General features: G+C 38.1%; 1 protein-coding gene across 1 annotated transcript in view; it reads left to right on the forward strand.

The window, feature by feature from the left end:
* Positions 1-25,380, forward strand: part of LOC126779899 (cytoplasmic aconitate hydratase-like) — a 42,457-nt gene that overhangs the window by 3,338 nt on the left and 13,739 nt on the right. The window contains exons 2-11 of the mRNA XM_050504073.1: positions 1,714-1,809; positions 3,578-3,744; positions 4,808-4,953; positions 5,558-5,627; positions 6,407-6,469; positions 7,400-7,526; positions 8,155-8,285; positions 9,591-9,762; positions 10,964-11,064; positions 12,015-12,131. Coding sequence (XP_050360030.1) covers positions 1,714-1,809; positions 3,578-3,744; positions 4,808-4,953; positions 5,558-5,627; positions 6,407-6,469; positions 7,400-7,526; positions 8,155-8,285; positions 9,591-9,762; positions 10,964-11,064; positions 12,015-12,131 — 1,190 coding nt within the window. The remainder of the gene's footprint in view (positions 1-1,713; positions 1,810-3,577; positions 3,745-4,807; positions 4,954-5,557; positions 5,628-6,406; positions 6,470-7,399; positions 7,527-8,154; positions 8,286-9,590; positions 9,763-10,963; positions 11,065-12,014; positions 12,132-25,380) is intronic.

Raw genomic sequence — 25,380 nt, forward strand, 5'->3', positions numbered from 1 at the left:
TATAGAATAGGAAGGTGGACGAGCATATGGGCCACCTGATGGTAAGTGGTCACCAAACGCCCTTAGACATTGGCATTGTAAGAAATGTCAACCATCGCTTATAGCCAATGCGCCACCAACCTTGGGAACTAAGATTTTATGTCCCTTGTGCCTGTAATTACACTGGCTCACTCACCCTTCAAACCGGAACACAGCAATATCAAGTATTGCTGTTTTGCGGTAGATTATCTGATGAGTGGGTGGTACCTACCCAGACGAGCTTGCACAAAGCCCTACCACCTGCACAAGAACAGCGCGGCGGAATGATTAATAAAAGCATTTTCTAAGGATACAGACGAAGTGTAGCTCTCTTAAATAGTAGACGATAAATAGCGACATAAACTTCGTTAAAACCGGATCCCACCCAAAACCTTTCGTTTTTTTTTTAAATCTCACTAGACCTGACGCGGCTTCGCTGCAATTTACTAATGAAAATGAGAAATGAGTCTAGCGTGATAATATTAAGTAAGTTTATTTCTCAACATCGCCAGTCACGTTTTTGGAACCGTAACCGTAACAGCCTGTGAATGTCCCACTGCTGGGCTAAAGGCCTCCTCTCCTCTCTTTAAGGAGAAGGTTTGGAGCTTATTCCACCACGCTGCTCCAATGCGGGTTGGTGGAATACACATGCGGCAGAATTTCAGTGAAATTAGACACATGAAGGCTTCCTCACGATGTTTTCCTTGACCGTAAAGCACGAGATGAATTATCATCACAAATTAAGCACATGAAAATTCAGTGGTGCTTGCCCGGGTTTGAACCCACGATCATCGGTTAAGATTCACGCGTTCTTACCACTGGGCCATCTCGGCTCTTGAAAACTCAAACCATATTTCATGACATGACAATATGTCATTTTAATTTAATTTAAAAAAAAAATTGGTAATAAGAACAAAAGTATTCTGTACATTTTTTTTAAATGACATTCTTACGTTATGTAATTACGGAAACATTGCATTATGCCATTTATGTATTTAGACTGTAATGTAATTTTCATACATAAATAGGAAGTATTGATTTGATCGAAACAAGTGACGTCGTAGATAGTGTCAAGGTTTAATACATATGTACATAAGTTCAGTATATTTATTTGTGTTCGCCCCGTGGTTGATATTCAATATTTAGCATTCATTTTAACTGATTTTAAAAACCACGATTTGGTATTTTTAAAAATAGAACACCAAATCATACAAATTAATGTTAATAAGACACTCAATTGCTCTTAAAAATCCGAATAACTCAAAAGAACACTCAACAAATCACAAGTCGCGTCAATAATGAATTAATCACTTTACCTTTCTTTTTACTAACAAAATGGCGGTTAGAAATTAGCGCGCGTCTTCTTTTCACTCGTAATTTTTTAAAATTTCATTGTCTACTGGTCTTTTACTCTTATAACATTTTTTTTATTGATAGCACTTGAGCCCAAATATGTAACCGACAATACGAGCCACCCAATTATTAAATAAGATTTTATTACATAGCATAACATAGTAACAGCCTGTTAATGTCCCACTGCTGGGCTAAGGCCTCCTCTCCCTTTTGAGGAGAAGGTTAGAATAGCATAACATACCACCGAGCAAAACTTACATACAAACAAAAAACAACCGTATCGCTTAAGACATAAAGCCGTTATTGTCGACGTTTAACAATGATTTGCCTTTATAATTTCAGCGTCGAACAATCCTTTCAACAAGTTACTGAAGTCATTGGACTTGGAAGGAAAGAAATACAAGTACTATGACCTGTCGCAGCTCGGAGATAAGTACGGTGAGATATTGTTTTTTTTTTATAGAATAGGAAGGTGGACGAGCATATGGGCCACCTGATGGTAAGTGGTCACCAAACACCCTTAGACATTGGCATTGTAAGAAATGTCAACCATCGCTTATAGCCAATGCGCCACCAACCTTGGGAACTAAGATTTTATGTCCCTTGTGCCTGTAAATACACTGGCTCACTCACCCTTCACACCGGAACACAACAATATCAAGTATTGCTGTTTTGCGGTAGAATATCTGATGAGTGGGTGGTATCTACCCAGACGAGCTTGCACAAAGCCCTACCACCAGTAATTGTACCAATTGCTTACTAGAAAAAACATGCTGTGCCCTATTCCAATCGAAGGAGTAAAGATAAACAAACCTTATATTTATATAACCCAGGCGTTTTGCTTATAACTCTGCTGTGTACACTACAAACAGTTCCCGACTAATTGACGAGCCGGTCGGCGTGGTTGGTAGTCGGTCTTTCACGCCGAAGGTTGTGGGTGCGATTCCCACCCAGGACAGACCTTTGTGTGCATGAACATGTCTGTTTGTTCTGAGTCTGGGTGTAATTATCTATATAAGTATGTATTTACAAAGGAAAAGTAGTATATGTAGTATATCAGTTGCCTGGTTTCCATAGCACAAGCTCTGCTTAGCTTGGGATCAGATGGCCGCGTGTGAATCATGTCCCAGGATATTATTATTATTATTATGATTAATATATCTCTATATATAATACAACACTATACCATTTAACTACTTATATACACATTAATTTTACTTCCAAAGGTTCGATATCAACTGATATTCAAAACGTATTTTGTGACGAGTCCATTTTGAGTATGCCATAAATTATTTGAGATATCGACCAATGAAATCGCGTCAATTCAAGGTCAATGTTGTTTGTTTGTCTTTACTCGCCCTGTGATTGGTAAAGGCTAAATGTATCCTTATAAAGACGATGTTATGTCCCGTATTGTAGTTACACTGGCTCAATTACGTTTAAAAATAGAACAAATCGGTACTAACGTTAGATAATAATGTCCAGACTGATTTGGCCACGGCGGCTAATCTCAAGAGAGATTAGCCAACTGCGCAGGAGATATTATAGTGCACAAGTGTGTGCGTAAACACAGGTGCACTCTCTATTCCTTGACTCTCATAATCCGATGGGACGGCAATCCGACACGACTGGAAAGAGTCCAGGCGCAGGACCAACGATTTTACGTGCTTTCCGAGGCATGGGAGTGAACACACTTCCAAATTCCAGATGCCGGGCTGCTATTGAGAATTTTCTAACAGAAAAACCCAATAACTTTTCTTTTCGGGACAGTACCCGACCTGGGAATTGAACCCAGGTCCTCCGGCCTTATATCAAGCCACTTGACCAAGGAGGCAGTTATATAGAGATAGATAGTGTTGCTGTAAAGAATATGTCATGGAATTTAAGTGGATTATGAAAGTGATTGAATAGAGACTGCATCTGTGAGCATATACTGGAACAAGATTCTCTTGGCAGCCGTGAAATCCACAACAACACAATTCTCAAGGCATTCACCTCACACAACCACTCTTTCCAATTTTCGCCGGTCACTTTTCTGAAACAATATGATATAGAAACCTTGAAGCCTACTCATTCCTTAAAAGACGGCTACGCACCTGCAAGCCCTCTGCTGTTGCAGGTGTCTATGGGTGTTGATAGTCACTTTCCGTTTGCCCCCCACCTCTTACATAAAAAAAGATCAGATTATCATCGAGGTTCTTTCCAGATCGCCTGCCGTACAGCATCCGTGTACTCGTCGAGTCGTGCATCCGAAACTGCGACAACTTCCAAGTCTTGGAGAAGGATGTCAAGAATGTGCTCGACTGGGAGACGAACCAGAATTCTGAGAACGGTGTCGAGATAGCTTTTAAACCGGCGAGGGTTATCCTTCAGGTAGGTGTCCATATGACCCCATTACACATCAGACACAAATGAGAGCTACGCCGAAATAAGTCTAAGATTTCAACCGTCATAATATGACTAGCGGACCGAGCAGATGTCGTCCTGCCATACATACATTTTTTTCATTCGGTGACGTACCGACAGCAGAGTCAACGGGTGCAATTGTGTTTTCAAGCCATCACACACAAATTTCATCCAAATAGATCTAGCCGCTTAGGAGGAGTTAGGTGACAAACACACGTACATATATACATATATATATATATATATTTTAATATGTGTATCATCTAATAAATTAAAGGAAATAAATTTTATTGTTATATATTTTTATCATAGTCAATAAGTAATCTTAAAATTGTTAATTAAGTTTTATTTAAAAAGTAAGTAACAACCTGTAAATGTCCCACTGCTGGGCTAAGGCCTCCTCTCCTCATTTTGAGGAGAAGGTTTAGAGCTTATTCCACCACGCTGCTCCAATGCGGGTTGGTGGAATACACATGTGGCAGAATTTCGATGAAATTAGACACATGCAGGTTTCCTCACGATTTTTTCCTTCACAGAAAAGCACGAGATGAATTATAAACAGAAATTAAGCACATGAAAATTCAGAGGTGCTTGCCCGGGTTTGAACCCACGTTCATCGGTTAAGATTCACGCGTTCTTACCACTGGGCCATCTCGACTTCTAAGTTTTATTTATACACATAAAATATAATACAAGAATAAACTAAAACTAAAAAAAAAAAAAAACAAATTTCATTTATTTTTTATGTTAAGCATCTATCGGCGCTACTGAGTTCGTGTCGTTTGCCGTGACGGTAAAAAAAGTTGAATAAATGTAAAGAAAAAAAAAATAAAATTCTTCGTTACATAAGGAAATATCTGATTATTATAATAATATATAGCAATATAGTATATGGCGGCGGAGAGAGGCATGACGTCATAAGAGAGCATCATGACGTTTGCCGTCACGGTATACGAGCCGGTCTTACCCACGAGACGCCGCTAAATGTTTTATAATTCCTCAAATGTATATTCTAAATTCCGTTACCTAGGATCTTACCGGTGTACCGGCGGTCGTGGACTTTGCAGCTATGCGGGACGCGGTCCGCGAGCTCGGTGGTAATCCCGATAAAATCAACCCGATTTGTCCCGCGGATTTGGTCATTGATCATTCGGTGCAAGTGGATTTTGCGAGATCGTAAGTTATTTATTTAAAACTTTTTAGACCACCACAATGTGTAGTTGGAGCAAAAGGCTTAATACCTTTTTTTTTAGCATAGGAAGGCAGACGAGCATGTGGGTCACTTGATGGTAAGTGGTCACCAACGCCCATAGACATTGGCAGTGTAAGAAATGTTAACCACCGCTTACATCACCACTACGCCACTTGAGATGTTATGTCCCTTGTGCCTGTAATTACACTGGCTGACTCGCCCTTCAAACCGGAACAACAATACCAAGTACTGCTGTTTTGCGGTAGAATATCTGTTGAATGGGAGATACCTACACAGACGAGCTCGCACAAAGCTCTACCACCAGGCATTCTCTGCCGCCTTTAGGCTAAGCAGAAATATATGAACATACAAATATAATATCACCAAATAAAAAATAAATACAGAGAAACTCGAATGCTAGTGTATAGGTGTCATAAGATGTCGAGAACAAGGAGCTCTGACAAAATATAATATTACATAATATTGTTAGCTATTTAAGAGCTTTAATGTTGCCATTAAAAAAATAAATAAATTAGGATTTTAAAGGATTTTGTATACTGGTAATAATTTATTGTCATTTGTTCGCAGACCTGACGCCCTGAACAAGAATCAAGAGTTGGAATTCGAGAGGAACCAAGAGAGATTTCAGTTTCTTAAGGTAATGTGATGTTTTCATTTAATTGACTAACCGCTTGCGGCTGATGATATAATAAATTACGTACAATGCGCGTGCGTTTCAACGCGTCACATCCGACGCATATAATATCATGTTTTTGACGATATTTATTGATTTTATATAAATATCTATGGTGTACCATGGATATTTTTACTTCCCCTTGTCTCCTTATCCGTTACAATAACAGCCTGTTAATGTCCCACTGCTGGGCTAAGGCCTCCTCTCCCTTTTGAGAAGAAGGTTTAGAGCTTATTCCACCATAGCGGGAGAGCGGGTTGGTAGAATACACATGTGGCAGAATTTCAATGAAATCCTGCCACATGTGTATAGGAAACCGAAATTCTGCCACATCAGGTTTCCTGACGATGTTTTCCTTCACCGTCAAGCTCGAGATGAATTATAATCACAAATTAAGCACATGAAAATTCAGTGGTGCTTACTCTTATGCGTTACGCAATTGTAATGATAAAGAGACTAGGGAGACGAAGCGGGGGAAGCCGCTCTGGCAACGGAGAGCAGCGTAATATTGTATGTAGTATTGAGGAGGAGTACCGTAGTAGGCGTTTCGTTGTGATAGTACAACGCTCGTGTGCCACTCAATGCGTTGAAATCAAAACGTCACAATGACGCAATGAACTGGCAACACCCGTTTGGCCTCTAACGTGGTGATTCAAAGTAAATAAGAGCCTTTTCGAATATGGATTTGTCTTCGTTTGCGTCGGCTTGTCGAAATGTTTCTATGTAATATTTGTTTATCACAGTGGGGTGCTCAGGCGTTTGACAATATGCTGATCGTTCCTCCTGGTTCTGGAATAGTCCATCAGGTATGTTGTAACCTCAATATTAAAGTCGATTTTTCAAAAACGCAACGCAATAAGCGACAGTATTGCACGCACTACTACACTCACAAACACGCACACGAAAATATATTACTTTGTAAGAGTTTTGTGCAAGGGCTTAGGTAGGTACTCTTCACGTATACTAGTACCAAAAAGCAGTACTCAGTGTTGGCGTATGCCGGTTTGATAGGTGAGTGACCGCCTAACTGTGACATCAATTCCATCGCGAACAAAGAAATTTGGCAACTCCTTTCTTTGTCGCACTTCCAAAAAATGGAATTCCTTACCAGCTCACGTATTCCCCTCCTCTTACAACCCGGGTTCCTTCAAACGAGGCGTGAAGAGGCATCTTGCGGGCCGGCAAGGCGAAGGCGGCTAGTGCAGAACGTTTTTCCCGTCTGTACTGGCCGTCGTCGCGTTTGGACTCTACTACCACTTACCATCAGGTGGAGTAGAGTCATTTGCCCTCCCGGCGATATAAAAAAAAAAAAAAAAAGAGTGAGCCCGGGGCTAACTAGAGGCACAAGGGACATAACGGCCTTGATCCCCAAGGTCATTGGCACATGGATGATGTAAGAAATGGTTAATACTATTGTTAATGCCAATGTCTTTGTGCGGTGGTCACCTAACATCAGATGGTACCAATACCATTTGCATTGCATATTTTATATAAAAAGACACACGCACGCAAAGTACACGCATTTGCGTACGTGTGTGCCTTAAAAGGCATTTCCGGTTAGTTTCAATTTAGAATAAAACTTGAAAACATGATATCTTCAAAATAAATAGTTCAAAAATGTTATATATAAACAAAACATTATATAAGTATGAAAATATCGTGGCGTCGTGGAAAAATGACAATTATTAAGATTACATAATAGAAAATAAAAGCATAATTTTTTTTTTAATTTCCAGGTTAATTTGGAGTACTTAGCTCGCGTAGTTTTCACCGGAGATCTCCTTTACCCGGACTCGGTGGTGGGAACCGACAGTCATACCACCATGATCAACGGCCTCGGCGTGGTGGGATGGGGTGTTGGTGGTGAGATACCGTTGCTTCCTTTAAATACGAAATATTTGATATTTTCACTTAATTATGGTCTCGTACTATTATTTTAGATTTAATTTTGCTGTGTTATAAATTATTGTAATTATGTGAAAACTTGGGTTTGTATGTTTGTTATATATATCATAGGTAGATGGGCAAATGGGCCACCTAACGTTAAGTGGTCACCACTACCCATAGACATTGGCGATGTAAGAATTATTAAACATTCCTTACATCACCAATGCACCACCAACCTTGGGAACGAAGATGTCATGTGTCTCGTGCCTGTAGTTACACTGGCTCACTCATCCTTTAAACCGGAACACAACAATACTAAATAATGCTATTTGGCGGTAGAATATCTGATAAGTGGATGGTACCTACCCAGACGGGCTTGCACAAAGCCCTACCACCTATAAAATATATTCTGATATCACTACGTATTATAAAACAAAGTTCCGCCCCCGCCGCGTTTGACTGTTGATCTATTTGCTTGGAGTCAATCCTGGTCAGGATCAGGTCATGCTATCGATAAAAATGTATTGCTATCGGAACTGAATCAACAATTTGATATAAACAAACAAATCAAACTTGTCCCTTGAAAAATAACATTTGTTTGCAGGCATCGAAGCAGAGGCAGTCATGCTCGGACAAGCGATTAGTATGCTGCTACCGAAGGTGGTAGGTTACAAGCTCGTGGGAGCGTTGAACCCGCTGGTGACGTCGACGGACCTCGTGCTGACTATTACTAAGGTAGCTACTCGATTTTGTAGTTAACAGGCTATAATCGGTCCATGGACCGAATTTGGTCCATCCATGGACTGAAATTAGCCCATTATATTTTAATATTTGGAATAGAATAATTTTAATATTTAGTAATGATACAGTTAATACAGTACCGCGTAAAAAGATTTGAAACAAGCGACCATCACAATAAAGGGATGGGTCTGATCGGGTATTATGTATAATAAACTACCCTATATACTTCCTTGGGGTTAAAACTTGCTTCATACTAAATTTCATCAAAATCGCTTCAGTGGTTTGTCCGTAAACGCATACTAGATAGACAGAATAACTTTTTCATTTGTAATATTAGTTTAGAATCATATAAATAAAAAAAATTGCGACGCGCATCTTTTGTCGGTTCTACTTAAGTTTGGGGTTTTTTTTTCGAATCGATAATATGTGATAATAGTTTTACTTGACTATTAAAAAGTCATGAGTGTACAGTAACAGCCTGTGAATGTCCCACTGCTGGGCTAAGGCCTCCTCTCCCTTTTTGAGGAGAGTTTGAGGCTTAGAGTCATAAGTGTAATACTTTAAAATTTATTGATTACTAGTAATAATACCGGTTATTGTTCGTTTATTAAATTTAATTATTTAAAATCAATTCAATTTTATTCTACTCATGTTCGCTTGCGACTTGGTGGGGGGGAGGGGGGGGGGGCGCTCGTTCGTTTATTAGGTGAAAATAGTCAGTCCTTGGGATTTAAGCTCGTTTCATACTCACCGTAGAAAGTTACAGTTAAAACACTGAACTGACTTTGATAAAACTTGAGTATCTATATATCAATTAGTATAGATGTATATCCTATATTTTACCACCAGGGTAGGGCTTTGTGCAAGCTCGTCTGGGTAGCACCCACTCATCAGATATCCTACCGCAAAACAGCAGTACTTGATATTGTTGTGTTCCGGTTTGAAGGGTGAGTGAGCCAGTGTAATTACAGGCACAAGGGACATAAAATCTTTGTTTCCATGGTTGGTGGCGCATTGGCTATGTAAGCGATGGTTGACATTTCTTACAATGCCAATGTCTAAGGGCGTTTGGTGACCACTTACCATCCGGTGGCCCATATGCTCGTCCGCCTTCCTATTCTATAAAATAAAAAAACAAGAGATGAAAATTCACTTAAAATTATCTTTCATAGTTTCTCTAGTGTTACTATGCACTGTTATATTTTTACTTTTTTTGTATCGGTAAATAAATAAATATAAATCAAATGCAGTTTTCACGTGGACCGAATTTAGTCCATGATTGTAAAATGTGTTTTTCAGCATCTCCGATCGTTGGGCGTCGTCGGTAAATTCGTCGAGTTCTTCGGTCCTGGCGTGACGGCTCTCAGCATAGCGGATCGAGCGACGGTCGCCAACATGTGTCCGGAGTTCGGTGCGACGGTCGCGCACTTCCCGGTCGACGAACGATCGTTGCAGTATTTGAGTCAGACGAGTGAGTTATTAAACTTATCTACTTAAGATTTTTATAAAGAAAGAATTTATATGGAAACTGTACAGGGTTTGATTTTTAATCTGTGCTTTATATATATGCATTTATGTATAGTCTATTAGTACGAGATGGATGCGGACTGCCCAAGATCGGGATGGTTAGTGTTCTATGGGGGAGCCTTTCGTCCAGCAGTGGACGGCAAAAGGCTGAAAAAAAATTGTCTATTCCAAGCTGTACTCACGATAGTGTATTAGGGTGAACAGAATGGTGTTACCTCGAAATCTGGGCTCGCACTCGTGAAGTAACTTGTCTTGAGTTCTCCCTTGGTCTTCATACACGCTTGAACATAATCCAAGAGATGGATGATAGGAGAAGGCTAACATACAAGTACACAAGTCACAGCGGTCCACGCGAGAAGTGTCATACGTCAAAATCAAATCATAAGAAATTACGTTCCATTTCACGCATTAACACAACGACAAGAGGAGTAACGACAATTTTTTTTTTTACAATTAATAGGCCAGCGTTTGACCGTCGACTTGCCTGATGTTAAGCATCCACACGGTCTAAGATGTAGCACGCTTGCTTATAAGAAACCTGTTTACTCTGGATTTGAAGACACCAACATTTATTTATTTATTTTAAAACTTTTTGACCACCACATTGAGTAGTATGACAAAAGGCGAAACTTTAGGCTAAGCGGAAATTCGTGAAGGCGGTAATTAATAGTCGAAAATATACATACATACAAATATAACAACAACAAAGAATATATGAATAATATATACATATACACACACATATACACAAACATATATATATATATATGTCGCAATCGTATCATCTTTGGAACGCTAGCGTCATCTGTCGGCGCTCGACGGAGTCAATGATTCACCGGCTGAGCGGCGCATACGACACTTCTTGTGCAGCAGCCGGCCAGTGCGGTCGAATATTGGAACCGACGGGCGTTAACATTAAAAACGAATTCATTTATCTACTGTGTTTTGTTGCTCCAACATTACCTATCGACGCCCGCAAATTAGCATTTAGAAATTATGGACCGTACTGATGACGCTGAGGCTCATCCTCCGTCATATATATACATACACACACATACCTATCAGGAAAATACACAACTCTTAACATATGATTGATTGAAATTCTATTCATACGAGTTTATAATCTATTTTTTTTTTGATAACAGATCGTTCGGCGGAAAAGATAAAAATTATCGAAGCGTATCTGAAAGCTACGAAGCAGTTTAGAGATTACAGTGACCCGGCGCAGGACCCCGTGTTCTCGGAGGTTTGTATCGATTACTCGATTGTGTTGCCAAGCCACAACTTTCACTGGTGGTAGGGCTTTGTGCAAGCTCGTCTGGGTAGGTACCACCCACTCATCAGATATTCTACCGCAAAACAGCAATACTTGATATTGTTGTGTTCCGGTCTGAAGGGTGAGTGAGCCAGTGTAATTACAGGCACAAGGGACATAAAATCTTAGTTCCCAAGGTTGGTGGCGCATTGGCTATAAGCGATGGTTGACATTTCTTACAATGCCAATGTCTAAGGGCGTTTGGTGACCACTTACCATCAGGTGGCCCATATGCTCGTCCATCTTCCTATTCTATAAAAAAAAACACTCCAGTCACACACACACATACACATAACAAAGCACACATTGTATACATATATAATATTATATACATTGCACAAGATAGTACGCGTGACGTCATCTCACGAATGAATCCAAGCGGCCCAAGATCCAAGGCACTGACATTTGACCCTTTTCCTTTTTGGTTGAGCGAGCACAAAACGAAAAAAAATATTTCGAATGAATCAGATGAAGGATCCATTAAAGATGATTTGATTTAACGAGCAAATGCATTATATTACTAAACAAATCGAAATAAAAAAGATCATAATTTGATGATACATTAAACTTTAGTAAATGGAAAATTTTGGATAATATATATTTTTTTTAAGTTAGAAATATTAGCGTTTACAAAAACTTTATTTTATTAACAAATGATTACTTGTTAACAAATATATTTGCGTGCCTATCGCGGGCGAAATGTATTAGAGACTTATAAAGACATCATGACATCTGTTTCATGCAAATAAATGATTGTTATTATTATTATAAAAATATGAGTCGAATCAACGTACATTAAGCCAAATTGACGAGCGATGTTTAGCTCCGCCCCTTTTTATTATTTTTTTTTTTCATTCTATTATTTCGTTCTTACCTTTCAGGTGGTGGAACTCGATCTGTCAACGGTCGTGACGTCAGTCAGCGGTCCGAAACGACCACAGGACAGAGTTTCCGTCTCGGTTATGAAGAAGGACTTCAATGAATGTCTTACAAACAAGGTATGTCTGTCTCTGTCTGTCTCGTTGATCATGTAACAGATGCTGATGTCGCGCTTATACTCCCTGGTTGGGATACGAGGGGGGGGGGAGGAGATTTAAACATTTGGTTTAATTTGATTTTGTATGGATAAATCGCGCTCAAAGTTATTGCATGTATAATTGTCGTAAAATAATTGTATTTATAATTCATCTCGTGCTCGACGGTGAAGGAAAACATAGTGAGGAAACCTGCGTGTGTCTTATTTCACTGAAATTCTGCCGCATGTGTATTCCACTAACTCGCATTGGAGCAGCGTGGTGGAATAAGCTCCAAAGCTTTCCCCTTAAAAAGGGAGAGGTAGGCAGGCCTTTGCCCAGCAGAGGAACATTCACGGGATATTATTGACTCATGTATCATTAAATTATATTTTAAAGTGTTATCTTTGATAAGAAACATACATACATACAAAAATTACATGAGAAATATTTTACACGAACTTAACAGCACTAAACTACTGGTGGTAGAGCTTTGTGCAAGCTCGTCGCGGTAGGTACCACCCACTCATCATATATATATATATAAAACTGAAATATTTGCTATCGTTTCTGACATCATATATAAGAAAGAGATGGCATTATAAAAAAAAAAGTTTAAAATGATCCCCATAACAGTGCATCTCTTGCCCAGTGACAGATTGACAAAACGTCTACAGAGCAAGCGGTCACTGATATAGAAAGGTATTCGGTTGAACTAAATCTCCGGTCGCTGTTCTCTTCACTGATGACCGATCACCAGTAGCAGTAATCACAGACCCAGTGATGACTTGGTACATCCTCTGGGCGTGTGAAAACCGACACTGGCGTCCGATATATTTCAACAACAAGGCCTGCGGAAAATACCCCCTGTAAAACACGAAGAATTTCGTTTACATAGAGTAATTAATTTTTGTATGTTTAAACGTTGATGCTTGGGTTCACGTTGATTTCACCACCTGGAAAATTGATGGGCGCCAGTAGATCCGGGAGCAAGATGCTGGTTGCGTCGTCTTACCAGCGACGGTAATCACAAACCCAGTGATGGATTAAAACATCCGCTGAGCGTGTGATAACTGACACAGGCGAGCTCCATACCTTCTAATATCCTCAAAACGGAAGAGGAGGCCTTAGCCCAGGAGTTGGACATTCACAGGCTGCTACTTTACTTTTCTCTTCGTCAGGAGTTTTTTTCTTCTTATAGTTTTCGAATTGTTTTCTTCGCATTGGCAGTAATCACAAACCCAGTGATGATTTGAAACATCCGCTGAGCGTGTGACTACTGACACTGTGAAGATGTGGTCACGGAAAATGCTCGCACTGTTGTGTGGTAGATTATTTTTTTGTAGAATAGGAAAGCTGACGAGCATATGGGTCACCTGATAGTAAGTGGTCCCCAACGCCCATAGACATTGGCATTGTAAGAAATGTTGACCACGCTTACATCACCACTACGCCACCAATCTTGGGAACTAAGATGTTATGTCCCTTGTGCCTGTAATTACACTGGCTCACTCACCCTTCAAACTGGAACACAACAATACCGAGTACTGCTGTTATGCGGTAGAATATCTGATGAATGGGTGGTACCTACCCAGACGAGCTTGCACAAAGCTCTACCACCAGTAAAGAAAGAAAATTGAGAAATGTTACATTTGTTACTTTATACTTTATTGTACACAAAGAGAAAAAAAATATAAAACATGAATACAGCCTAAATAAAAGTAGCATACAGTTTTGGCGACCTTATCGCTACATAGCCACCTCTCTCTCTCTCTCTCTCTCTCTCTCTCTCTCTCTCTCTCTCTCTCTCTCTCTCTCTCTCTCTCTCTCTCTCTCTCTCCAGGCAACCACATTTGTTGTTCTCTTGTATCCACAGACGTGTCGTCTGTGCCTTTGCTGTGTCTTAATATCATATAACAGCTTGATAGTATGTGTTTTTGCTTTTTCATTTCCGGGCAGCATCACAATTTTTTCTTGGTGGAAATACTCACTTGGTACATCTCCTGAGATTTCTCCTTCTTGACATATATAAATATATATGCCAAAAAATGATATAAAACACGAAAGAATATCAAGATCAGAAATTTTTTTTTAATAAATTAGATTGTATATAATATAAACAACTCGATTTAGTAGAAATAGGTACAATTATAATTATATACTTACAAATTATATGTATATATGTCTATGACGACCGCGTGAGTGTTGAGCTAACCTTGTATATAAATATACGAAAAACTTAAACTTTAAAACTAGGCGTATCGTTCAACAGCTTGGTGTGTTCGATATGGCTTAAAAAATATTCCCAAAACAAAGCAATGAGTATCTATTTCGACTTCAATCTCGAACGTCATTGGTCAATAGCGATGACGCGATAGGCGACCAATGAGCGATCGGTATTTAGTCATTAGTAATTTTAGCTCTGTTCGAAATGGAGACGAATTTTGTAGAGATTTAATCTTCAGTAATGGCGATCACTCACCCAGTGACAGATAAAAAAAAAATATGTCGACCGAGTTAGTGAAAACGGTTACGAAAGAATATATTTCCTTCTGCAATACTTCATTATTATATATTTAATTTATAAAAAGTAACGAAAAATAGCTTACGTTATATTACTGTTTGAGATGCATACAACACAACAAAAAAAAAAAAATAGTGTCTATTATTTATAGCGGTCCTGCAACAAGTAACAATTAAAAACTTAAAAATCTATATTTCCTTAATTTTTTTCTTATTTTCTTTATATACTTATTACTATATATATATATATAACTAATCCAGTGACAAACAATAAACTGTCTACTGAGCTACTGACCGAAACAGCCTGTGAATGTCCCACTGCTGGGCTAAAGGCCTCCTCTCCTCATTTTGAGGAGAAGGTTTGGAGCTTATTCCACCACGCTGCTCCAATGCGGGTTGGTGGAATACACATGTGGCAGAATTTCAGTGAAATTAGACACATGCAGGTTTCCTCACGATGTTTTCCTTCACCGTAAAGCACGAGATGAATTATAATCACAAATTAACCACATGAAAATTCAGTGGTGCTTGCCCGGGTTTGAACTCACGATCATCGGTTAAGATTCACGCGTTCTTACCACTGGGCCATCACGGCTTTTTTGAGCTACTGACCACCACCACGGAAAGACAAATATCTTGCACTGTTACGTACCATCATACAGGTACCATTATATATTATACCTTCGAACGGAAATGCTAAGTCATGTGTTTCGGTTTGAAAGATGAGTCCACACCACAGGCAGAAGGGATATATCTTAGTTTCCAAGTTTAAATGCGTTATTTGATTAATATTATAATATAAACACAACGGGATCAATAGAAATTGTTGCATTAACGATACTAATATTTATTCTTTTTATTTTCGTGTCGACGATACAATTTATCTCCAGTAGCAGCAATCACAAACAAACAAACAAACAAAAGTAACAGATAATGAATGTCTAACGAGCTAGTGAACACTGCGTCTTATTGGTTTTTTTTTTATATGAAATAGATAGGGGGACCGGCACACGGGCCATGACGGGACATGTACAAAACACACAAACAGATAACTTGGGAACTAAGGTATTGTGTCTTTGCCTGTAGTTACACAGGCTCAGTCACCCTTCAATCCGTAACAAAACAATAATGAATATTGTTTGACGGTAATGAATACGTGTAATTAATTTAAATATATATTATAGTGCATACACTCACACACACACGCACGCACACGCGCACACACACACAAACGCACACACATAAAATGTTTTATTATATTGAAAATTTTATATTGTTATATGTCATTGAATCGTGTCTACAGAGGTTATGATAACGGTCACAGATGTTATTATTTTTCATAGTCTGTCTTCATTTATACTGTTATCAGCGACAGTAGTCACGAACCCAGTGACAGATTACAAGAGCATGCCTCCTGAGCGAGTGACCACCATCACAGATACAATTATTAGTTTAACATAGATTGGTCAATGATTACCTCGCTGTGAATAATAGATACAATAAAAAAAATTTAGAATGATTACGTTTGTTCGTTGACAGTTTAACTCCTGTTAAAGGCATTTGAAATCTTTTCGTTTGCTTCGATGAGAATGACTCCCAGTTAGAACTGTCTTATACCCAGTGATAGAATTTTGACACTATCCATTGAGCATCAGACAGCACCGACCGAAAGATATGTTTGCACAGATAATTAATAAACACAATACAGGTTGATATTTGTATTAAAGAAAAAAAAAACAAAAATATTTTGTTTTTTAATACAAATACTGAGACAAATTTTAAAGAATGTTAAAAAATATATTAATTACATAAAAAAATTATGTTTTTCTTATGTAAATACATACTTATATAGATAATTACACCCAGACTCAGGACAAACAGACTTGTTCATGCACCCAAATATCTGCCCTGGGTGGTAATCGAACACACAACCTTCGGCGTGAAAGGCAAGCATCCACCAACCACGCCAACCGGTCCGTCGAACATTATAATATATATAAATTTAATTGAAGATAATTCAAGTTCTTAGGGTACCGTCTTTTAAGGATGTAGATAGTCACAAGTAGTAAAAAAGGTCTTACATGTTCTTTCTGGTATATAACAGCCTGTGAATGTCCCACTGCTGGTCCTCCTCTCCCTTTTTGAGGAGAAGGTTTTGAAGCTTATTTCACCACGCGGCTCCAATGCGGGTTAGTGCCACACATTTGGCAGAATTACAGTGAAATTAGACACATGCAGGTTTCCTCACGATGTTTTCCTTCACCGTCAAGCACGAGATGAATTATGAACACAAATTAAGCACATGAAATGTCAGTGGTGCTTGCCCGGGTTTGAACCGACGATCATCGGTTAAGATTCACGCGTTCTTATATTATATTAAGTAAAATATATTATTTTTTCGAATACATACCTTTCAACAAATCCATTAAAGTCAATACTGTGTCACACACTTATTAATTCAAGTAACAATAATATTTTATTAATTACTTGTTAATGCGTTGAATGCCAGTTTGCGACTGATTAAATTTGGTAATTACCATGGGTTTTATAGTAAGGAGTGGGGATAGGACGCGTTGGAAATCATTATTTAATGAGCGTTTTTAATTCGTTATTTGTTCGTTAACGAGATATAGGAATTCTTGATTATTTCGTAATATTATTTTTAACAATAAAAAAAAAGAAGTTGAAGTATTAGAGGCATTATGCCTTAGATGAATCTTTGTTATAATTTTAATATTTAAAAATGTGATATCAAAAAAGTTAAGTTTTTCGTTAAGAAAATTCAGTGCTGCTTGCCCGGGGATGAACCCACGATCATTGGTTAAGATTCACGCGTTCTAACCACTAGGCCATCTCGGCTTTAACTACTATAAAGTATATTATTTTTGTCATAAAAATTATCAAAGAAAACGTTTGTCGTTGTAAATAATAATTCGCTTATATGTTATGTCTTACTCGTTAGTATTGATACTTTGAGTCTGCCTCGATGGTCTAGTGGCTTGACGTAAGTCCGCAGACCCGGAGGTCCTGGGTTCAATTTCCAGGTCGGGCCAATAAAAAAGTTATTGGGTTTTTCTGTCTCAAAATTCTCAGTAGCAGTCCGGAGTCTGGACGTTTGAAGTGTTTACATTCCCGTGCCTCGGAAAGCACGTAAAGCCGTTGGTCCTGCGCCTGAACTCCTTCCGATCGTGTCGGATTGCCGTCCCATCGGATTATGAGAGTTAGGGAATAGAAAGCGCACCCGTGTTTGCGCACACACTTGTGCACTATAATATCTCCTGCGCAGTCGGCTAATCTCTCTTGAGATTGGCCGCCGTGGCCGAAATCGGTCTTTCAAATAAAACCACCGAGTATGTACTGCTGGTTAGAAGGCGAAACTGGTCTCTCATTGTTAATAAGCCAAGCCTTCTTAAGTAGTTACAAAACAACATCGTTAAAGCGCGATGTAAAAGACAACTAGCGCCATCTATTAATAAATTAAGAAATTAATTCGGTGGTTTGATTAAATCCATTATCAGATTGTAATTAAAACTATGTATGCCTTTCTAAGTAAAAAAAAAATGATTGAAATCGGATAACGTTTTGAAATATTGTCGTTTATATAAATAAAAATAGCATATAAATTCGAATCGAGAACCTTCTCTTATTTTTGAATTGAAGTGTTACAAAAAAATAATTAAAATATGCTTCATTCAATTCGGACCTTTTATGGTTCATTAACTTTGAACACTCTAATTATGTTTCTGTAGAAAAACGATCTATGTAAAATCGATATTGTTTGCAACGTTTTAGAAACGTTTGAGTGAAACGTTTTGACGCAAATAGTATGTATATATTTTTTTATTCGTCTTCCAGGACTTGACGTTTGCCCACAGATCAGCTATTTAATGAAACAGCTTTATGATGATATTTTAACTCATAAGCCGAATCACCAAATGGCGGAAGTGTGTATTATAAGGAATCTCAGCGACTTTACGGCGTTTTTTTTCTTTTCTGGATATATCCTTCCGTCCGGAAACCAATTGCCTATTCCTCTATACAGTTTTATTCTCGGTTACTTTATAATTTCTCTCGATGATATAAATCCTTGTTAAAGTTTATATATAATCTGTATAATTTATAGACTGCTATTTGACATTTAAAACAAATCACTGGTTTTCGAAGTATATTGTGTTGTTTTTTTTTTATATATAGAATAGGAAGGCGGACGAGCATATGGGCCACCTGATGGTAAGCGGTCACCAACGCCCGTAGACATTGGCATTGTAAGAAATGTCAACCATCGCTTACATAACCAATGCGCCACCAACCTTGGGAACTAAGATTTTATGTCCCTTGTGCCTGTAATTACACTGGCTCACTCACCCTTCAAACCGGAACACAACAATACCAAGTACTGCTGTTTTGCGGTAGAATATCTGATGAGTGGGTGGTACCTACCCAAACGATCTTATGAAACACGAAATTACTGTTATATTTATTACTGGCAACAACCGCGGCTACGGCATCTTGGAATTCAATTTGTGACGTAAAGGATTTACGTCACAAATTGAATAGCCGCCACAATCAGATTAACGTCACAATTTAAAAGCCGCCATCCATATTCCATAATATTTAAATTATTCGAAATTAAAACGAGTCAATTATTACGAAATCACGGACAAACACTTTAATTTTATTTATCTTTATAAATTAAAAAAATAATCGAATGTAAACATTTGATATTTCTAAATTTAAATTTAATATAAAGACATAACGACACTCACCGTTTTCTTTTTTTTTTTTTTTTTAATTTTTTTCCTTTGTCAAATGGGTGAACACTAACGATTACTGCCGATGTATATTACGTTTAAAAATTATATGATATTCCTTATTATATATATAAGATTTTTTTTTATCTAATTTCTGTGGTCAATATCTGAAAGCCGCATGCTGTAGTACGATTCATATTCGAGCAAAATACAATTTGCCCACAAAATTATAAAGAAATATATTTTACTGTTACTGTAATGTATAAAATAAAGCTAGGATTTTGTCTTTGTTGATATCCAGACAGAATATGTAAATAATTGAACTATATCTATGCAAATGAATAAAGGAGATTCTTCTAAAAAAAAGATAGAGGAGGCCTTAGCCCAGCAGTAGGACATTCACAGGCTGTTACTTAAATAAATAAAACTTGTACTTGCTGCTAACTGCTTCTTTTTAACTTAATATGGCTTTTTGTCAGCCATTTTGATAATTTAAATATATTTTATGTGATTTTAAAGGATTTACGTCACAAAAAGTATTTTCCACACGGGAGAATCCGTGGGTTTTGTTGGTTAATTGATACATCTAAGCTGTTTAATTGATGGAGGAGACACTCAGTTTCATGTCGGTTGTTCTTGGTAGAATCTACTCGCTGAAATAATGGTGGTAAACCATGACGGACTTTACTTTTAATATAATCTATATATAAGCGAAATACCACTCATCATGAGATCTCCTTAACCGTCCCATTGACTTGAAATTTGTCACACTCACTCCTTCCCCGATGTAGACGCTCACTAAGAACGGATTTTCGAACGCAAATCCTATCCAAAATACATTTTCTTTCTAATCTTCCCGGGCGAAGCCGAGACAATTAGTGTAATATAATGACAGTACAAAAGGTCTGCAAGACTCTACTTGAATATAAGTAATCGGAGATTTTTCAATCCACGCAACGCAAGTCTTTTCATATCTTGCATTCTCGACGTGACATTTTTTTTGTTTATTAGTCCATCGAGATAGTTATGTTAGCTCGAAGCATGAAGACTTTTTTCTTTTTTTTTATATAGAATAGGAAGGTGGACGAGCATATGGGCCACCTGATGGTAAGTGGTCACCAAACGCCCTTAGACATTGGCATTGTAAGAAATGTCAACCATCGCTTACATATCCATTGCGCCACCAACCTTGGGAACTCAGATTTTATGTCCCTTGTGCCTGTAATTACACTGGCTCACTCACCCTTCAAACCGGAACACAACAATATCAAGTTTTGCTGTTTTGCGGTAGAATATCTGATGAGTGGGTGGTAGACAATACAAGTAAATGCTTAATAAGTGGAACGTAAGTCATTGTGTCATTCCATGCTTTGGGATTATATGACTTGGGAATCGGTTTGTTAAAATTCAAATATATATATATTTTTTAAAAGTTTGTCTTGCTCCCGTAAACTTGTCTAGATTGATATATATTGATCCGATTGTACTGGCCGTCGTCGTGTTTGGACTCTACTACCACTTACCATATGGTGGAGTAGTCATTTGCCCTCCCGGCGAATAGAATTTTTTTTTTTTACTGAGTTTTGTTTGAATGTAAGTTTATTACACAATAAATATTAGCAATTTTAGTTGTGTAGCAATTAGTTTTTTTTTTAATTTTTGTAAATAAATTGAATATACATTATTATATTATTATTGTGTCTGAGAATGAAAAATGGGATATGAAACGTACCGAGATTTTTTTTTTTTTAATATTGACAAATTTAGACGTTTCAAATTATCATCCATTTCAAATATTACCGTAACATATTTTTTTTTTAATTTGACGATATATCGTTATCGCTGTTTGCGGTCGTCGTAATTGTTTGACTAAATAGCTTTTCAAATTTATAGTAATTATCATGTTGATTTCGTAACAGCCTGTGAATGTCCCACTGCTGGGCTAAGACCTCCTCTCCCTTTTTGAGGAGAAGGTTTGGAGCTTATTCCACCACGCTGCTCCAATCCGGGTCGGTGGAATACACACGTGGCAGAATTTCGGTGAAATTCGACACATGTAGGTTTCCTCGCGATGTTTTCCTTCACCGTAGAATCATTACTCTCCACAGACTTGTGCGTCTCCGTCGCCTTTGCTTGTAATTATTGCTCGGAAATTTAAAAAATGGACCTTGTTATGATAATAGAGAAAAACAATTTTTTTTTATCGAAGTCGTAATACAATAGAACCTCGATTATCCGAACAAATGGTTCGGGACCGAGGTTAGTTCGGATAATCGTAACGTGGGTTTATTGGTATTGTTGTGTTCCGGTTTGAAGGGTTAGAGAGCCAGTGTAATTACAGGCACAAGGGGCATAACATCTTAGTTCCCTAGGTTGGTGGCGCATTGGTGATGTAAGCGATGGTTAACATTTCTTACAATGGCAATGTCTATGGGCGTTGGTGACCACTTACCACCGGGTGGCCCATATGCTCGTTTTCAAAATTTTATATACATATTGACTTATTTTATGTATTTTAAACACCTGAGGGTGTTTTTTTTACGAACGGCTGTGACGCGTTTTTGAGTTTCTATATTTTTAATCTGGCAACAAGAACATTGACAGATACTCTTTTTGGCGGGAAACGGATAGACTTGAATTCTCTTTCCGAGCATTGCGGAATTCGTGTTGAGATTGTGAAAGAGAAGCGTGCCATGTCAATATGTTTCTGGTTTCTCGAACAATTCGAAACCCGTTTCAAAAGTGGCAAATGCGGACGGCATACAAATAAATACATACTTTCGCGCCAACGTTTGGGTAAACGAAGTTTAAGAAGAAATTTAAGAATTGAGGGTTCGTATAATCGAGGTTCCACAATGCCCACGATTTTTGGAGTGAGCCAGTGTAACAACAGGCACATGAGACATAGCTAGATATAATGCTTTATTTATTTATTTATTTCATGTCCTTCACCCAAAGGTTGTCTGGAAGAGATCGCTCTTTTAGCGGCAAGACCGCCTTTTGTACAAAATAGTTTTCGTTTCTTTTGTGTTTGTGTTTAAAATGGTTCTGTAACTCTTTTGGTGTACAATAAAGCATATTCTATTCTATTCTATAATGCCTATGGGCTCAGAACCCAAATCGGATCGATAGAAAGTTAGTGGGATTTTCTGGCGAAAAAATCTCAATAACCACTCGGAGTTTGGTCCTGCGGTTTGGTCGCTTATATGTTATGTCTTACTCGCTAGTATTGATACTTTGAGTCTGCCTCGATGGTCTAGTGGCTTGACGTAAGTCCGCAGACCCGGAGGTCCTGGGTTCAATTTCCAGGTCGGGCCAATAAAAAAGTTATTGGGTTTTTCTGTCTCAAAATTCTCAGTAGCAGTCCGGAGTCTGGACCTTTGAAGTGTTTACATTCTCGTGCCTCGGAAAGCACGTAAAGCCGTTGGTCCTGCGCCTGAACTGTTTCCGGTCGTGTCGGATTGCCGTCCCATCGTATTATGGGAGTTAGGGAATAGAGAGTGCACCTGTGTTTGCGCACACACTCGTGCACTATTATATCTCCTGCGTAGTTGGCTTATCTCTACAATCAAATCGCATTAATAATAATGTATCCTTAAAATGAATGCTTCATTTATCTTGTAGCTAATTAAATCTACATATCGCAAGGTCCTAAGTTGAAATCCCGGGTCGGATAGTTAAAAATGTTTTCGAACCTACTTGCGAAACTTAAATATTTCTACAATACAAACAAAGAAAATATTTGTCTTTATAATAATAAGTATAATAACTTAAGTATGCTATTCATTATGTGTACTAATAACATCGTTAATTAATTGGATTTTAATTATTAGATAAACGCTTTAGCTTTCTTAATGTTAAATATTTATTAATGGCAATCTTATAGTCAAATAAATGTTTGTGAATAGTTTAACAATTACTGGAAACTGTTAGGTTAAATCGTTTGTTACAAATGTACCGTAGTTTTGTTTGTCTAATATTTTGTTAATGACTCGTACAGATAAAGAAAAAACGATTTGTTTGCCAAGATACAAACGGGAATTGACGTGTAAACGTGTGCGCTCGTGTACTGATCTCACGCATACATTAACGAACTGTAAGTACGTTACTCACGCTAACGTCGTCGAGGTAGCGAACGAATGCGCGAGCGTACCCGAAGCCTCGCCATTTTGCGAAGAGACGGAACACCGTGGTGGTTTTAGTCAGTAGGAGTTTCATGAGGATTTCCCCACGGAAAAAATCACCCGTATTCATCATTCGTTCTACCGCTAAACAAAACTACTTCGCTATAACGCTGATGAGTTAATTGTTTATCTGTCTTCTTGTCTCTACTGTCAAATCAAATATTAGATATAGAGAAACGCATTATGTGTCTCCCACACTTGAAGTGGGGAGGGATGTGGGGCTTGCCAGCGTCAGAGCGTCTAGCGCGCCTTGTGCGCAGTACTCACTAAAAAACCAGCGGTACCCAATCTGTCTCCTCGGGGGATGTCACGGGATCGCTTGCGCATACGCTTGCCTCAATTCCTAGGGGGCTTTCTGAGGTACAAAGAACCCTTCTAGCGTAGGCGAAGTCGTGGGCGGAAACTAGCTTTTAATAATTAAACAAAAAAAAACAAAATAAACGTACTCACTGATTTTCTTCTCTCACACAGCATCACAACTAAACGATGGATCAAACAATATATTTGAAATCGAACGAACGTGTGTATATATATAACTTATATATAAAAGATAAAACCGTCTTAATCAGCCGTTTTAGTTCATAGTTATTTTATACGTATACGTGAATGAATTGATTGGCGTCTGTCTGTCAATATGATGATAACAATTGAATTTGAATTGCAAATTCTTTTCACGTGAAAGTAATTTGCATCAGAAACGTTCCACGTAAACGTTACATGTAAAACGTTGCGCTTAAACTTAGTCTTGACATTTTAAGGACGAGTGATCGGTTGTTGTCGCATTGGCTATGTAAGGAATGGTTAATATTATAGTGCCAATGTCTATGGGATGGTGACAACTCAGGTGGCCCATGGCATATGTAAAGTCTGCGTATCTATTTTATATAAATACACGTTTCATTATATATTTTTTTAAATAAGTCTTATATAAATATAGTATGAACATTAACAACGGTGTGCGTTGTTATGTATCGTATTTTTGCTGTCACTGCAAGGTCTTTTTATGAATTCAATTGGAACATACGAAATGAAACGTAAGCGAAAATAAACCTTACGTATATATAAATAAGCATCAATATATCATACGTGTCATTGTTGAAATTTCTTCCGTGTTTATTCTAAAAATATGTCACTTTTATTTCTTATTACAAATTGAATATATTGTTAAATATTTTGATTATTATAATTATTATGATAGTAATTTGATTTCCGGTAGTTGGATGTAGATTTTTATAATATAAGTAGCGCGGATGAGCCGCCTGATGGTAAGTGGTCACCCAGTGGTGGTGGTAGATATTGCGCCGTAAGATACATTAAGCATTCCTTACACGATCAATGTAACACCAACCATGGGAACCAAGATGTTATGTTCCTCGTGCCTGTAGTATATGGAGCTATTTTATCTGAACATATGGTTTTTATAAATAGATATTTAATTATTTATAAAATAAATCCAATATTTATTCCAATATATTTTTCTTATTTTAAGCCAAGATTGCTATGGTTCGAACGCGTGAATCTTAACCGATGATCGTGGGTTCAAACCCGGTCAAGAACCATTGATTTTTCATGCGCTTAATTTTGTGTTTATAATTTATCTCGTGCTTGACGGTGAAGGAAAACATCGTGAGGAAACCGTGTGGATCGGAGAGCCTGCGGATCGTGTTGATATAACGCACCCGCGGCCTCTCCCGTGCTTTGCTCTACTCGTGGCTCGGCGGAGCTCTCCTCAGGGGGCGACGGTAATCTCGCCCCCCCGCACTCCTCGCTAGTGCG

This window comes from Nymphalis io, chromosome 30 (genome assembly GCF_905147045.1).
Source record: "Nymphalis io chromosome 30, ilAglIoxx1.1, whole genome shotgun sequence".
NCBI lineage: Eukaryota > Metazoa > Arthropoda > Insecta > Lepidoptera > Nymphalidae > Nymphalis > Nymphalis io.